At 37.1% G+C, this 14,675-nt stretch overlaps 1 protein-coding gene across 3 annotated transcripts in view; it reads right to left on the bottom strand.

Annotated features, from left to right (window-relative positions):
* shot (dystonin-like protein short stop) overlaps nt 1-14,675 on the bottom strand; it is a 278,055-nt gene that overhangs the window by 171,312 nt on the left and 92,068 nt on the right. For all 3 annotated transcript variants that reach the window (XM_089255090.1, XM_089255094.1, XM_089255092.1), the window contains exon 2: nt 2,851-2,912. In XM_089255090.1, coding sequence (XP_089111216.1) covers nt 2,851-2,912 — 62 coding nt within the window. The remainder of the gene's footprint in view (nt 1-2,850; nt 2,913-14,675) is intronic.

Below are 14,675 nucleotides of genomic sequence, written 5' to 3'. Positions count from 1 at the left end.
ACGACCGCATACCGCACTCCTAAGAATAAAACGTTTCATGAGTGTTTTCTGGGATGATGGCCTACTACTACTACTACTTCACCGAACACCAAATCTCTGGCCATATCGCTATACTGCAATTTACCGCCATTAATGAGATGGGTTGGAAATGAAGGCGTTATATATAACGGCATGGTCGCCTCCGGTTCGTTAGAGAAAATATCTTACCTATATCCTACCCTCGAGTTTGAACCTGGGACCGTGACGGCAACCTTCACGGAGGTAGATGAGCATCTTACCACCACGCCACTCGAGAGCTGAGATGATAGAGAAATCCAGAACAGATTACCAATATTCTGTTGAAAAATAGAAGTACTGTATTTGGCAAATTCGTTTACGGTAGCTCCCCGGAAAAGTGTGCACCAGTCTCAAAACCCGATCTGTTTGTATGTAGAGTACTTCTAAGATTGCTCTGGTTCAAATTCGAAGCCCGTCCGGAACTCAAATTTCTCAACAATGTAAAGTAAGCAAACTTTGTAAACAATGTAAGTAGAGGCTTATCAATCTATGCTGTCGGCTATAGATGCTGGCTGTTTCAACCGACAATGCTATCAAAACCGGAAAATTTTCCAACAATGTTATCAGCAACGGAAGCGGTCCCAACAATGGCATCGGCACTTTACGATGATTTTTCAAACAATTCTATCGGTGACGGAAGCTATCTCAACAATACTATAAGGCAACATGAACTAGCTTCCGTCACCGATAGCACTGTTGAGATATCTTTAACACTATAAGGCAACGAGAGCTATCTCAACAATGGTATCAGCATTGACATCCTGAACAATGCTATGAGCAACGAAAGCTTCTCTAATAATGATATTGGAAACAATGGCTTTTTTAATAATGCCATCGACAACAGAAACTTTCCTCACAATGCTACCAGCAACAGAAATTTCTTTCCAACAATGCAAATGTAGAAATAGAAACCTCGCTCAACAATAACATATTTAACAGAAAATTGTTGTAGCGATTACATCGACAACAGAAGTTTCCCTAACAGAACTACCGGCAACAAAAAGACTCCAAGCAAACCTAATTGCAACGAAGCAGCAGCCTAATTTTCTGACTACTACAATACCGGAAAATTTCCTCATCTAACGGAATTTCAGAAAACAAAAGTCACAAATTCTCACAACCGATTACTATTCTGAAAGTCTCATCGAAAAAAAAAAACCATTACAATCATTTTAAATGGTCCTTTCCATCACAACAGCAATTTATCTCAATACATCACAACAGTTCACAGAGATAATGTCACAAGGCAAGGCCTCATCAATCCGTGTCCCATCAAAGTTATCTTAACCGGTATATGTCGCCACACACTTTTTAGATTCCAAAAAGAAAATTCTTTTCACACTTTTTCTAACTAAATAGGGAAAAAAGATCTTATCGACGATTTCCTTCCTACGAAAAATTTCTACAAAACCCCATCATCCACCTGCAATTTACGGATAAAAAAGGACACGAAAGCGTTTAGTTGATAACAAAAAAAATAACTTCGCCTCGTTTAAGAAGAAAAAACTTTTGTTGAGATAACCGTATTGTTTGCTGAAAGAGAAAAATCAGCTGAGATAAGCAACAAACACAGCTGATTCGGTACATATTGTACACATAACAAAAGTAATCCACAATAAACGCCTACAAACAAGATAAAAAAATAACTACGTATCTATAGATTATTTATAACATATCGCTTTATAATAATGAATATAATGGGATCAGGGTCTTAAGGGTTTTTTTTTCTTGAAATAGGAAATTTACCTTATAGGATTATTTACCGTATATTCACGTTTATCGGAGGCCACTGATTTTCACCCACACTATTCTACTAATATTTCAGTTTTAATGACTGCACGTGTATGTCACATACGAATCAGAAATGTCTGGATCTGGATTGCCCAGGGTTAGTACAACTGATTAATATGCATCCCACTTATCACTAAAAAACAGGAAGCCGTAGTCATACTGTTAATTATTTCAGATAAACAAATACCAACGCTTACAAACTTTTTAATATCCAACTAAGATCCTCTCGTCGTTGTATTTGTCTAGTTTTCAATCACACATTAATATGGAAAAACTGCTTCAAAGAATGGGTCGTCCAACCTCGCCGATTGGAAAAAATGGAATGGTATGTAAACAAGGACATTCGGAGGAATGCCATCGGCATCAGACGCTACTCAACGTAGCAACAGAAGCTTCTCCAACAATGCTTTCGGAAACCGAAGCTTCTCCAACAATGCTCTCGGAAACAGAAGCTTCTCCAACAATGCTCTCGGAAACAGAAGCTTCTCCAACAATGCTCTCGGAACACAACGTAAAGAACTCTTCATAGAACTACGGATGAAGACTAGACTAGGATATGAAAGGAAATTCCGACCACGCATCAGGATCACAAGGTAATTGCTAAGATCAAGTTAACACTTTCTGATAATCCAAGACGATGGAGAAAAACCATGAAGTGGCCAACACAAGCTCCTCTTTCACATTTTCAAATTAGCATTATTAATTATAGATGAGATTTTTACTTTAGAGTTTAAAATTCAGATAAGGTAGAGCATAAATTGTAAGAGAAGATAACTCATGGGCGGAGATACGGGGGGAACAAAGGTGGATTCGACTGATCTAATGTGCATATGAATTGACATCATAATCGTGCCCCCCCCCCCTAGCAATAATGACGTTGACCCCCAGACTTCCAAGTCAATCTCCGCCTATGAGATAACTTTGCCTAATAATACTCAAAAAGTATCAAAAAAGTGTAAAAGAGTATAAATTATGTTTAAGAAGAAAAGTGCAGCAACTTACTTTTTTGAGATGCTTGTTGACCCATTTTGTGAACGTTTTCTTCTGAATGGCATCACGTTCATCTAAAATGGAGAAAAAAAATATTTAGGAATCGAATATTTTTGGGGAAGCCAAAATATTAAAAAAAACGTAAACACAAGCCATAAAAGAAACCTACGTATAATACGGATTACCAACTGAATCTCATCTCTTCTAATCTCAGTATATCACCCCATCGATGCTTTGTCATTAAGAACTTAATTGCCTTGGTAAAACCCGACAGCGAGTCCGTTAGATAATTCATCAGATGCTGCCATCTAGCTTTTGAATTCCAAGTGACAAATTGGCAATGTTTGCGTTGTGGGTTCACATCAGGGTTGAACAAATCTATTGCCCAAGGCATGTATAAAATATCGACCGGATATGCATATATTTTTCTGACCACATGCCCTACACAACAATGTATATATACAGTCGAATCTCGTTATAACAAACTCCAAGCGACCGGGGAAATCACTTTTTTTATAACGAAATTTTGTTATAAAGAAATTCCAGGTTTATGCATTGTTCCTATGTAAACTTGCCTGAAGGGATTAGAAAAGTGTTCGTTAAACCGAGATTTTCGCTATAACAGCATTCATTAAAAGCGGATTCGACTGTATTAAAAAAAACTACTTTCGTTTTCATTTTCTGATCGACGATGTGATGCAAGTGTTCCCACGCACATTCGTGAAATTTCCCAGAAACACTTTCTTTGGCAGCCACGATGCAAATGCGCAGATTTCCATGGATTTTTTTTTATGGTCATAATATTTAGCAGCCCCACGCGATCATGGACCATCAAATACTAGATGGAACCACATACTGAGACTAGGCTTTTCTTTACGTCCGGCAAAATAGTATATACAGGTGGTATTCATGGAAAAAGAGAAAGACTTCTCAGTTCACCTAAAAACGTGAAAAAATTACATATCATATGCCCCCCTATTGTGCAGTATATAGTGGGGGGGGGAATGAAAATCCCCCACTTTATTATCAAATAAAGGGATTAATATTCTGCGATTGATTCTAAAATTGTCGAAAGTATTTATACGAATTTTTCTTCTACACAAAAATATGTGAACCCTGCTGCCACCTACCAAATAGAAAGCAAACTATCTGTTATAATTTTTAAGTTCGCCGGTTTCAAACCTGCACGCAGCATGAAAACGAACGAAAAGTTTAGGATACAGTATATTATTTTTTATCATTCTGAATACCTTGCGTAAATTTTATGCGCTAAAATATCGGTTAATATGTTTTCATGTTTGACACTAGTTTTTTTTTTTCGAAACAAAAAAATAGTAACCGGTATTTTGGCTCACAAAAATTACTCTGGTTTACCAAAAAAAAAAAAAAAACCTCAGTTTCATAAAGCACCAGAGGCGTACCAAGAAGGGGTGCTCAGGGTACCCCGGCTCCTCTCCAAGCCGACGGAAAATTAGAAAAAAAATTTTAATATCGAAACAAAAATACCCTTCCTATGATATATAAACCTATTTCTGTTGATTTAAATGTTTTTTGAGGGGTGGTAACTAAAAATTTCTTGAAACGAAAATTTTGTGCCCCTTGCAAAGGTCGATCCTGCGTACACTTATGTATACCACATTTTAATTTTTATTCTGCACATTGGTTTTTGACCAACAACCATTTTATTCAATTTCAATTGTTTTTCAATGGGTGACAGCAGGGGTCAGCTGCATTTAATTACAATATATTCAATAGATGACAGCAGGGAGGGTCCTTGCTTAAAGCGGTTTCTCGTACTTATGATAGCAAAGCTGAAATGTCAAATATGCACGCAAGTCAAATTCGATGATATTTTTGGGACACTTAAAATAATAGATGCCCGAATCAATATTTAAGTTATATCCCCGGTCGAGCGTGTAAATTTTCGGAGATTTGATCAGCCCTGTTTCGCGTATCGCTTGATGAAATTCGTGGTGCCCTAAAAGTTTAAAAACTGATTCAGTGAAGTGAATCAGAATAATATCTAGCTTCTTTTAATTTGTATGTGATTTAATGACAACTTTTTCCGTTTAATTTCCATTGAATCGAGCAAATAAAGGTTTCAAAATGGAAGAATTCAACACCGTTTCATATTGCTTTTTTTTTTGTTCCGAAGCGACTTATGATTATGACGTAAAATAGGCGAGTTTTTCACATTAGACACCGATAGAGCAATAGGTGTTGTGCGTCAATGTGATATTCAAATTTTACTTCCTTTGAAAACCACCATTTAAAACGGAAATAAAAGCAATGAAAACTGTCGTTACATTCGAAGTCGTTGCGTTTTCATCGACGGTTTATTAATTATTTAACGCAGAAACTCCAGCACGAGCGAATTTTCTCTTTGGAACGGAGTGGGAGCTATGTTCTGATTTGGTGGTGGTGGCCTGAAAAATGTGTCCCGGGAGAAAAGTATTAATACACAACACACGACAAATAATTAGGCTGACCATATATCCTTCACTAAAATACGGGAAGTTGTAAGCCATACGGGATATCACAAATAATCACCAAAAGCAAGTAAAGTTGCCAACTATCGCCAAAGTTGTAAAAAAACCACCACCACCAATAAGGGGGAAAGAGGGCTACAACAAGTTATAAGTAAAAACGTGATTCAACAACAATATTTGTTTGACAGATAATTTGAGATTATATTTACATGAATATAATTATGATAAATGTTACAAGATAATTATGACTGTCATGGAAATAATCTTGATTTTTGATTATTTTAGAAAGGAGAGAAAACAGTGTTTTATCAAAACGTTTGACAAGGAAATATCCCGTAAAATATGGTCACCAACAGAGCAGATACAAGTTTCTAGCCCGCAAGCAGTAAAAATACCGCGCATCTGGCCCGAGGGCCGAAAAGGTTATGCACCCCTGCACTAAAGGAATCAGCCAGGACCATAACTTCTTGACGTTATAGTCGACGCGTCGTTATAACCGAGCTTGAGTATTTATAAAATCGATAAGCCCATATTTTAATTCATAAGCACCTTCATGGGATAATTATCCGATCACGCATTTTACGACAACAAATACGCCTCATTTCCTGAGTATCATGTAACGAATTTTCATCGATTAGGGTAATTGGTATCAGTAACCCCGCGTATAAACTACTTACTTCCTCCATTTTAAAAGGAGAAATAAAGGCCGCCATCACGCAAGGCCATGAGTGGGATATAAAGAAACAATAATGATATCGTAAACGAAAAGAAGAAAATTCTATACGCGAACAACAAGTTAATTGATGGATCCAATGTTCAAAATCGGACAGCGGTAGCCACCTCCACGCAGTGCTCTCTGAACGAGCCCCTAACGAATGGCCTAGGCTCGCTACCCACCTGAACCGGAGGATGCGGCCTTGGACTTCCTCCACATCTCGACGGTCAAAACAAAAACAAAAAAACTTACAAAAATGAGATTTTTCACGAGAAAAATTATTTCCACTGTTTTTCAACACGACCTGAACGAGATTCGCAAGGTTTGAACTTGAATCCGGAATACGGTTTCATCAACGGTGGCCAAATTTAAAATACAGTGCTCTACGCAGTGTTCGCCAATCCGCATCTAGAGCAGGGCTGGACAAATCACAAAAAATCTAGGTACCAGAAAAATTTTTACCCGAGGAAAAAGATCCAAAATAATGCTTCTTTCGACTATTTCAGGGCAAGGTGACCCTCTTTCATGTTGGCAAACATTGGCATGCACAAAAAAAAAAGGGGGTTGCGGTTATAACCCCCTCCCCCCAGCCGAGATTAGTTATTTGGCAGCAAAACAAAATTCGAAACAACCCCCCTACCCCCTCGAGAAAATACTGCCTATTCCTATATATATGTTGGCAAAAAATTGTTCTGTGGCTCGACCCTGGACAGAACATATACAGGGTGGGAAGAAGTCCGTAAAAACTTTAAAAATGCATAAAAACTGGAAAAATAACCGAAATAAAAAACGGTTTGCAGGGTTAGCATCGCTGGGTCACTGGAATTTTTTTTGACGGGGAAAAAACAGCCGATAGGTGGCACTGACGTGCACAAGTCAAACAAAAGTGTGCCGATCCGGTCTATTCAATCTTTCGGAACTGAAAGATGCGATCCGCCGAGACGTGTCACGTACACATCCGGACCTGCTCAACACCTACTAGAGAATTTTCAGTTGCACTAGAGATGTTTTCTAGTGGGTATTGACCTGCTGCACTCTGCTGGATTTGTGACTCGCCTGCAATGTGTTATACCCTGCGGTGGTGGTCACGTGGAACAAATACTGCTGTAATAAACGATTTGGAGGCATTCTGTTCGTTATTTGCGTATCTTTTCTTTGACCTGTGTACGTCAGCGCCACTTATCGACTGGTTTTTTTTAGTGATTTTTCCATCTTAAAAAAATTCCCGTGACCTAGCGATGCTAACCCTGCAAACCGTTTTTTTATTTCGGTTATTTTTCCGGTTTTTATGAATTTTTAAAGTTTCTACGGACTTTTTACTCACCCTGTAGATCTTTTGGATCACTATCATGAATAAGAGTATCTGTATGTATATTTGCTCCTCTCATCCCAATTATATTTTCCCCGTTTTGTATGTTGGTGGATGAAACTATTTTTTATGTTTGGTATCAAGACTGGGGGGGTGGATCAAAAAAAGGAATCTTATAATAGTCAATGAAATAATTACCAAAGGCGGAAGGAATTGAATAATTTTCTGGGAATCGCATCGAATGAGTCACTGCCGAGTGATTCCATGGAATTAGAATATTTTTTCTCCATCTTAAATCATCATTTCTCTACCCAATAAACCAACTGACAGACAGACCAGTCAGCTTTCTGCATCACGAAAAAGACGCAAAGCCCAACCCTCCTCATCTAACCATTTCCGGCCTGCTACGTACATAACATGTAAACTCGTAACGTTCGAAATATGTAAACAAGCAAACTTTTGATTTCCTTTTTCGCGGTTTATTATCGATAACTTACACAAGAGTGAGATAACACAGGATGTTTCTCTCGCTCTCTGTCTCCTACCCTCCTTGTAATAGAGCAAAAAAATGCGCGGAGTTGCGTAAAAAGTTCTCGAGCGACTGAGTCACTCCGTGTTTGCTTCTCAAACGAAATTATATACTTTCTAAATTTGGTAACAAAACTAATCGTAAAAATATGTCGCGGATAATCTGATTATCAATGCATGTTTTTGGAATAGTTATTTGATTACGTCTGGAAAGAGCTGGAATATCAATATCCTTTATAAAAGAACTAATAATTATTTAGTTTCTCGAATGGTTATTATATTTAGTATGAAGATATATGAAGATATACGCCAAGGATTGGCATTTTTGATGCAATTAGGCATAGCCAACCTTAAGAAACGCCTACTTTTTTTCGAACCATGCATGACGACCCACTGCATAGGTTCTATTTCACTCTCACAAAATTCCATCTTGTATTCATTTTTCTTCGAATATTTACCTTTTAAGTAACATATATATTCGTTTTTATTTCCCAAAAATACTTACGCAATTATTACATTCACAAAAGCATGGGCAGATGAATATGGAGCATGGCCTTCACTGTTGACAAGTGCGTTATTGCTTATAACCACCCACGTTTCACTCACGAGTTGAATGGTAATATTCTTTCGAATGGGACTAGATTTCGGAATTTCATATCAACGAGCGGTTTAGGTTTTCTTAATCTTATTCTGCGATTAAGAACGTGAAAAAAATTCTCAATTTCGCACTCAGAAAGTCCAATCATATTTTATGGTTGGAATCAGTGTTATCCGAAAACATAATTTTGAAGAGTAATTTCACTCCTCCATAAAATTTTGAGTAGTATTTCTCTTTTTATCAGTGAGAAATAACAATTAAAAAATTACCTAAAATTTGTAGGAGTATTGACTCAACGAAATTTAGAGGAGTGATATTGAATTTTCATGCGTATTGGCGAACACTACTCTGAATTAAATCAAATTTTGTAGTTTTATAGTGAAGACCAGAAACAAATCAAACTTTGACTGAAATCGAATCAACCTTCTATGGTTAACCCCCCCCCCCATAAAAAATGTACTGAAGAAGGTGTTTTTACAAAAACAGATAGAATTGCTGCTATTACTGTATTTTTTAATTGAAAAATACATGAACACCGCAATTTAATCAATGGATTAAAGGAGTGAATTCTTTTTTCAATCAACTAAAACGGTCAATTTAGGTTAAAATTAAAAAAAAAAATAGAAGTGTTTGCCTCTTGATTTTAATGTTGGGCACAAACAGCTGAATGAATGAACGTCAGAACTCTGTTCACAAACAGTTGAAATCATCTTCAGCAAAGTTGAATAGTTTTCACCTCCCTTGAATTTTATTTCCAATCCCCCTTCAATTTGGTGCGACTATAAATCTCTGAACACGTAAAATCTCGGCAGCTCTCAACAAAAATGACACTAAAACATTTGCTTTCTGAAATACCGAAAATGTTGATTCTTTTTGACAATTTATTTGCCATGTATATTCAAATATACACTGGACCATACGGTGATAAATTTTATGGTTGGAATCAAATCAAATTTTGTGGTTTTAGTGAAGAGTACCTCCTGCCACCCATTGATCAAAAACAAAACTGTCTGATATAATCTTTGAAATATAATGATTGTTGGGTTTAAATAAATGTGTTGCATGAAAATGAGCCACATTCGATGTGAAACTGGAGTTTTTATTTTTATTGTAGATACCGGTATAAATTTTACAATAAATTAAGCAAACATAAATACATAGTAACCGATATTTTGGCCTATAAAATTGACACCAACCGCATAAAAAATTAAAAAAAAATTAGTTTCATTACCCCATGTTGTTCATTTTCATGCAGCACATTTGAAACCACAAACTTTATTTCAAGTATTATAGCAGATAGTTTTGCTTTTATGAAATAGGAGGCAGGGCTCCCAGTGTTCAAGCTACATTTGTGTTCATTTATCTTCCGTATAAAAATCATTGGTACCACGGGAATCATACAGCCCCCAACATTCACCGCAATCCCCATTATCTTAAAAATTGTATTTTATTGAATTGCCGATTATTGTAGAAAAAGCCAAGACAAACAGCTGTTACATTCATTGGTCAAGAACCAGACTTCAAACCGGTTTTGGTCAAAAACCGGAAACTATAGTGAGCGGTCGGTAAAAAATCCTGACCTGGGGACACACCAAAGATTCCAGCCTGTAAGTATAGCAGCGGTAAACGAGGGCCAATGACCACGCCGGGCTGTTAAACGATAGGCCCGTAAAAACAGATCAAAATGCGTTTACTATACATTTGCATCTTGGCTGCCAAAAACAAAAAAAACATTTCTGTGCAGTTCCGCGTAGTGCGTAGGAACACTTGCATCAACGTCGATGAAAACATTTAAAAAACGGTAGCCTATATATATATATGCCCACGTCGCGCATATGGTCGAAAAAATACATGCCCGGTCGAAATTTTTACAGATGCCCCGGGCATCTAAGGCAATAGTTCAGCTCGGAAGACGACTAAAATCAAACCACACGTCACCATTGGAATCAAAGACGACTAGTATCAAACCGAATTTCGCGGTTCTAAAAAACTAAATTTTATGGCAAAAATAAACCACAAAACTAAATTTTGTTGCCAAAATTAGGGGACTAAAAATCAAACCAAATTTCGTGGTTGTAGACAAATCAACTGCTGTAGTTTAGAATCAAAGCCAAAAAATTTTATTATTGAAAATCTAATCAAATCAAATTTTTTGGTTGAAATCAAGTTTATTAGTTGGTTTAATAAGAAAACAATTTTTTATTCCTGCTTGACGGTTAATCCGCACAGATATGAACCGAATTTGACTAGAATATTGTCCACGTTCTCTATCATCATCTTCTCGACTCTCACAAAGTCGTAACTGATTCCTGGATCTCCCACAATCAAGATAAGAGATGACATCGTCAGATAAGAAGAGCAATCAACAGACATGAGAGAAAAACAGAGCCCCGTTTACGTAATTACTCAATCTGGTATAACGACGAGAAGACTTAACTTACTGGGCAGGATCCTCACAGTCCAACAATTAACAAAGGAGGTTTCACTTCGATAGAAAAAAAAATTAATTGATAACAACAGGATCTATTTCAAGAATTCTCGCGTATGAGAACGGTTCGAGAGTGCGTTTCTGTGAAATTTACAGAAACAATCAATCTAGCTATTTTTATCTCATCCACCGATCACAAAAGAATTCCATTGCTCACTACATAGGAGCTGCGCAGTGTTATCCGAAAATATAACTTTGAAGAGTAATTTCACTCCTCTGTAAAATTTTAAGGGGTATTTTTGTAAAACGATGGGGATTTTTTTCATTAGTGAAAATTGCTCTATTTAAAAAAAAAATACCTAAAATTTGAAGAGTATTTTCCCTTCTTAACGAAGGGAATTAAAATTGAATTTAGTTGCGTATTAATAGGAGCTGCGTACAGAAAATATGTACGTATTATGCACAGGTAAATACAGGGTGGGCAAAAAGTCCATAGAAACAAAAAAATTCATAAAAACCGGAAAAATAACCGAAATAAAAAACGGTTTGCAGGGTTAGCATCGCTAGGTTACAGGAATTAAAAATAACTAAAAAACATCTGATAGGTTGCGCTGACGTACAAAACTCAAAAGATACGCAAATAACGAAAACAGACTGCCTCAAAATCGTTTATTACAGCAGTATGTGTTCCACATGACCACCACCACAGGACCTGCTGCCCTCTGCCGTTGCTGGATTTGTGACGCGCCTGCAATGTGTTATCCCCTGTGGTGGTTGGTCATATGGAACACGTACTGCTGTAATAAATTTGGAAGCATTCTGTTCGTTATTTGCGTATATTTTCTTCGACTTGTGTACGTCAGCGCCACCTATCGGCTGTTTTTTTAGGTTTCCCCGTTTTAAGAAAATTTCCGTGACCTAGCGATGCTAACCCTGCAAACCGTTTTTTATTTCGGTTATTTTTCTGAATTTTATGAATTTTTAAAGTTTCTACGGACTTTTTGCCCACCTTTGTATAATATACGCACATTTAGACGAAGAAAAATTCTCATTAAAAACAATCGCATCAAAAAGCTGTCTTTGGAATGGGGAAATGTACAATAGGGTATTCCAATGGGCACAAATTTTATTTTACTTTGTACATTACTTTTATGCATTTTCGTGAGAATACCACGTTATCTTCACGGCGATATAAATGTTTATTATAAAATTTTTAATTTTCATCTCGTTTCTTTGCTTATAACATGCGGAGTTTTCAACAAACTCCAGAGTTTTTTGGAATTCCAAAAAACCGGGTTCTTAATGTAATTAACACTATTCCCACAATTATTAATTATAAATTATGATGCAATCAATCTTCACTCATGCACTTGCTACAGATAGAGCATTAGAATGTAGTCCGAAGGTTAGGTGATGTGATAAGAATGAGAAAAATTTTGGATACTGTTTTCAACTTTTAAGTAACTACGATACTTCAAATGAAAGTATATATATTTTATAAGAGCTTTTATATGCAATTTTTTGAAAAAAAGAACCACTTATACCATTTCATATCACTTAGAGCTACATCAGAATGTACCCCAAGGTTAGAAAATGTGGCAAAGGATGAAAAATTTGGCTAAGGCCCCCTCTTTACGTGACTTCTGAAAAAAAAAACCACAATTAACACCAACGTGGTTTAAACCAAAGGGTTTTTTTTAAATATATTAGTGAATATTGTGCTTAGAAACGTGAATTTTTTTTTGTTGGCATCAAGAGAGACAGGGCAGAAACTTTAACTGGAAGTTAGAGCACTGGAGAAAACCATATAAAACTTCAGATTTTTTTTCATTTTATAACCGCTTGAAAAACGAATAACACATCTGATTACTACACACGTTATTTGGAAACTTTTTCTAACTGGAAGATGAATGGTTCGCCAGTGAAATGCCATACGCCCTGATTGCTATGCACCCTGTATTATGCAGCTAAGAATGGTATGATAGTGCATATAAACCCCTAATTCACAGAAACAATCAATTTTGCTATTTTCATCTCGTCTACCGATCACATCACAACGGGCAACCGACGCATGCGTAAAAGAATTAATTAATCACCACATAGAAGCTTCGTCCAGAAAAATGTATTATACGCAGGCATACATATAATATACGGACATTGCCAAGGACGAAGAAAAATCCGCATTAAAAACAATCGCACCAAAAAAAAAAAGAAGCAATTTCAACAGGATCTTTGGAATGAGAAAATGTACAATAGTGTATTCCAATGGTCACGAGATTTATTCGGACGTATATAGTCTTCGGGGTTCACGGAAGAGATACAACTCGGAGATAAAAACAACAACAAAGCATTATAATAGCCTTCTGGCTATCTGCCTCGGAGCAGAGAAGGTTATGCATTACGCGGTATATTTTCCAAGAGATACGAGACGAAAGGATACAACGTATAACACCATTCTTCGGCACAGAAGGACATTTTGCTTTTTTCCACCCTTTCAGGAATACCATAGAGAATGGGACAATGGCGTCATCGCCAAAGGCTTATCATCGTCATCTTGACAGCACCATTCATGCTAAATTTGATGCAAGACGGGATCAGCAATGCACAATATTTTTTCCATAATTCTTCGTGAATTAGGGAAAATAACACGATTTGCAGGCAGCGAATTAGATTTTAAGACATTTCTTTTATTAATTAAGCGTCACAAAGTTTGTACACGACTTGAAGTGCTGTCTCAATGCATCGGCCGATAAGAGCAGAGAGGACCTCATAAGAAGATCCGATCACAATATTCGAGATTGCGTATGAATTTGTAGGCATATATTCTTAGTCAGACGGGGTGCGGGATTGTTGCAGAAAATCTGCTTCAACCCGAGGTCTATGATGCTATCACGACGGCCTTGGTTGTACAGTAGTGTCTCGATAATCCGAGATGAACGGGACCGACCGAAACTACCTCGGATTAACCGAAAAACAATAGGAAAAAAACTTTCTAGGGAGGGGCTTCCGTTATTAAGTCCAGTCCTGGACTACGCATTCATACTTACTTAAGCCTCTGGCTTAATTCACTGAAGTAGGGCTTCCAAGACCCATGTCCTCTTTGTAACTAGGGCTGACATGAGCCTTTGAGACCCGAGATAAAATATGTATATATATTTTTTAAACTACAAATTTACTATAGAGTAACCAGTGTAAAATTCTGACTTGGGGACCCAACGAAGACCTCCTCCCCCTCATGACTTAGGGGGGTTAAGAACCCCCTTCAGTCCCTGGAAAGTCTTCTAATCAAAATTATTGACATTTGTAGAAAAAAAATGAAACAAAACGCGTTCTTGGCGAAAAAAACAGAAAGAGGTTCTGAGAAGGAATTTTGTCATCTCGGATTATCCGGAAAGTCGAATTATCGAGACACTGCAGTAGATGTTTGTATTGTACTTAGATTCAGGGTTTAGTGTCGTTGGGCGTTGTGGTATCTTGCAAGATTTCTCTTGCATCCTGGGCAGCACCTTAGGAGAACACGGGAGGGGGAGCGGGAGTTACGATTGCCACCCCGGTTCAGTAGAAAATTTATATTATTAGCATAAGCTTTACTGGTTTAACGGTGTGTAGTTAAGATCGATCAGGGGTATGTGCCGCTAGTTACCGATAATTCGAGGGAGAAAACTATAATGGAAGTTTAGTAGAAGTGCCAGTGATTCTCGAACGATGCACGATAACACTTTAAGGTGCCTAAAAAAGATCGGAAAGATAATTAAAATATTATCCATCCC

The sequence above is a fragment of the Pholcus phalangioides genome, unplaced genomic scaffold (assembly GCF_987345545.1).
Source record: "Pholcus phalangioides strain wild (caught in Gottingen) unplaced genomic scaffold, Ppha-v1.0 ptg000042l_1, whole genome shotgun sequence".
In the NCBI taxonomy this organism is placed as follows: Eukaryota; Metazoa; Arthropoda; class Arachnida; order Araneae; family Pholcidae; genus Pholcus; species Pholcus phalangioides.
The sequence above is the reverse complement of the archived record's forward strand: the minus strand, read 5'-3'. Positions and strand labels throughout refer to the sequence as shown.